A 2,500-nucleotide genomic window follows, 5' to 3' on the forward strand; every position below is an offset into this window, starting at 1 on the left:
CAGATGAAGAAATAAGTTTTGCGAAGAATGAAAGGAGATAGAAACAGAGGATGGTCTTGATATTGATGAATGGAGGGTGGGCGAAGGAGAGGAAATAAATGAAAATAAGATAAAAGGAGAGAAATAGACGAAAACGATGATGGTAAAAAGTGGGCGAAAGAGAGAAATTAGAAAAAAAGCCGAAAATAGTAGGAGAGAGACAGATGATGATGACAATGATAAGGGAGACGAAAGAAACACGATTTCAAGGAAAATAAAAAACTAAGGAATAAAGAGGGAGAGACATGGACGATGATAAAGATGATAGGGAAAAGGAGAGGAGAGGAGAGATAGATAGATAGATAGATAGATAGATAGATAGATAGATAGATAGAGAGAGAGAGAGAGAGAGAGAGAGAGAGAGAGAGAGAGAGAGAGAGAGAGAGAGAGAGAGAGAGAGAGAGAGAGAGAGAGAGAGAGAGAGAGAGAGAGAGAGAGAGAGAGAGAGAGAGAGAGAAAGAGGAGCGAAGAAACAATAGAAGCGAAGCCAAAAATAAAGAAAAAGATTGTGGAAGAATAAAAAATGGGAGATAGAAGACGATAATAATGATAAAAAGTGGACGAAGAAAAGTGGGAAGCGTTATCGAAGGAAAGGAAAAGTTGCGCGGCGAATAAAGGAAGAGTGACATAGACGGCAATAACGATGATAAGGAGGAACGAAAAAGAAAGGAATAATGTTAAAAGAAAATGAAAGGGAATGGAGAGAATAAACAGAGAAGAAGCATAGACGACGATATTGACGATAAAAGAGAACGAAAGATATAGAGAAACAATAGCTAAGGAAAGAAAAACAATGAGGAAAATAAGAGGAAAGAAACATAGACGACAATAATGATAACGAAAAGGGACGAAAGATAGAGAGAAAACAAAACAAGAAAAAGAAAAGAAATCACGTAGAGAATGAAAGGTGAGAGAGGCAAAGCCGACGATAATGATGATAGTGAGTGATGGAGAGAAAATGATAAAAAAGAGGATTAAAGATAAAAAGGGAAACTTTGGTGTTTGCGAAGAGAATAATGAAGAAATCTTATGAAGCGGAAAATGACGAAAAAGACGATGAAAATAGGAGATATTTACGTCAAAGAAGAAAAAAGAAGAACCCAAAAAACTGATATTAAGATGCAAGGATAAGATAAAAATAAAAAAGAGAGAAAACAAACAATGGAAATACGATAATACGACTAAAGGTCAAACGATAAAAAAAAAAAACAGGAGAAAGAAAATAGATATAGCGATGAAAAAAAGAAAGAAAAAAAAGAACAGGAGAAAGGAAATAGATAAAGCGATGAAAAAAAAGAAAGAAAAAAAGAACAGAAGAAAGGAAATAAATACAGCGAAAGATTCAAACAAAGAAATGTAAAAATGTTCACTGAGCGCAAAAGACGATCAAATGAAGAACATGTAACACGAGCATAGAAGTGAATAGAAAAATAGATAAAAAGAGAAGAATTGAAAAGAAAAATAGATAGTGATAAGTGATCTTTGTACTTCAGTTCTTTCAGAATATCAAGAGATAAAGGAAACGCATTTTCGAAGCAGTATGCCAATAACTCTAGATACTCTAGATGTTGCATAATATTATCTGCATGTAAAGATACAGTGCAACAAGAAGTTAGAGAAACTGAACCAGAGCAATTTTAAAAGACGGGAATAAGAAAAAAATTAGAAAGAAGAAGAAGAAGATGAAGAAGAAAAGGAAAAAAAGAAAAGAAAGAAAAGAAAGAAAGAAGAAAAAAACATATACAGTATATATATATATATATATATATATATATATATATATATATATATATATATATATATATATATATATATATAATGACTGTAAACATATTGACAGCGAAATACTAACCAAAACTAACTTCACTAACACATCACTAAGCAATAACCAACACGGTATGCAAGCCACACCTCAGACAGGTCAAACCCACCACACATGACCTACCATGAACTGTAATCTTGGCCGGGGAGCGAGAGGAGAGTTCACGGCCTCCCAGCTGATCCCTGACGCGGCAGTTGAAGGAGGTGAAGGCATCCTCGCGGGTCACAGAGGTCACCAGGAGGTCACCAGTAGATCCCACCATCTGGTACCTGCCCTCTGTGGGAGGGGAAGAGAGGAAAAGAAGGTGAGTTGTGTTGGTTATGATATTTAATAGTATCATTGATATTGGGTAGTTGTGGGGGGGGGGGAGTTGTGTTTTATTATGTTTATTATCATTGCTATTAAGATAATACATACTGATCGAAGGACTGTTATAGTTAATGTTATTTTCATTATCATATCATTACCATTGTTACAAGTTATCAATAAAATTATCCAATTTGTTGTTGTACTTATTAGCTTCATTATTATTATTACTGTTATTGTTATCCTCATCATTATCATAGTTACTATAATACTATTATCATTATGATCATTGTTACTATTATCATTATTATTACTTTTATTATTATTATCATG

The 2,500-nt window shown here is 33.8% G+C and overlaps 1 protein-coding gene across 1 annotated transcript in view; it reads right to left on the reverse strand.

The window, feature by feature from the left end:
* LOC138859731 (cell adhesion molecule Dscam2-like) overlaps nucleotides 1-2,500 on the reverse strand; it is a 131,126-nt gene that overhangs the window by 35,255 nt on the left and 93,371 nt on the right. The window contains exon 5 of the mRNA XM_070115706.1: nucleotides 1,985-2,137. Within this exon, the coding sequence (XP_069971807.1) occupies nucleotides 1,985-2,137 (153 nt within the window). The remainder of the gene's footprint in view (nucleotides 1-1,984; nucleotides 2,138-2,500) is intronic.

The sequence above is a fragment of the Penaeus vannamei genome, chromosome 38 (genome assembly GCF_042767895.1).
Source record: "Penaeus vannamei isolate JL-2024 chromosome 38, ASM4276789v1, whole genome shotgun sequence".
NCBI classification, from domain to species: Eukaryota; Metazoa; Arthropoda; class Malacostraca; order Decapoda; family Penaeidae; genus Penaeus; species Penaeus vannamei.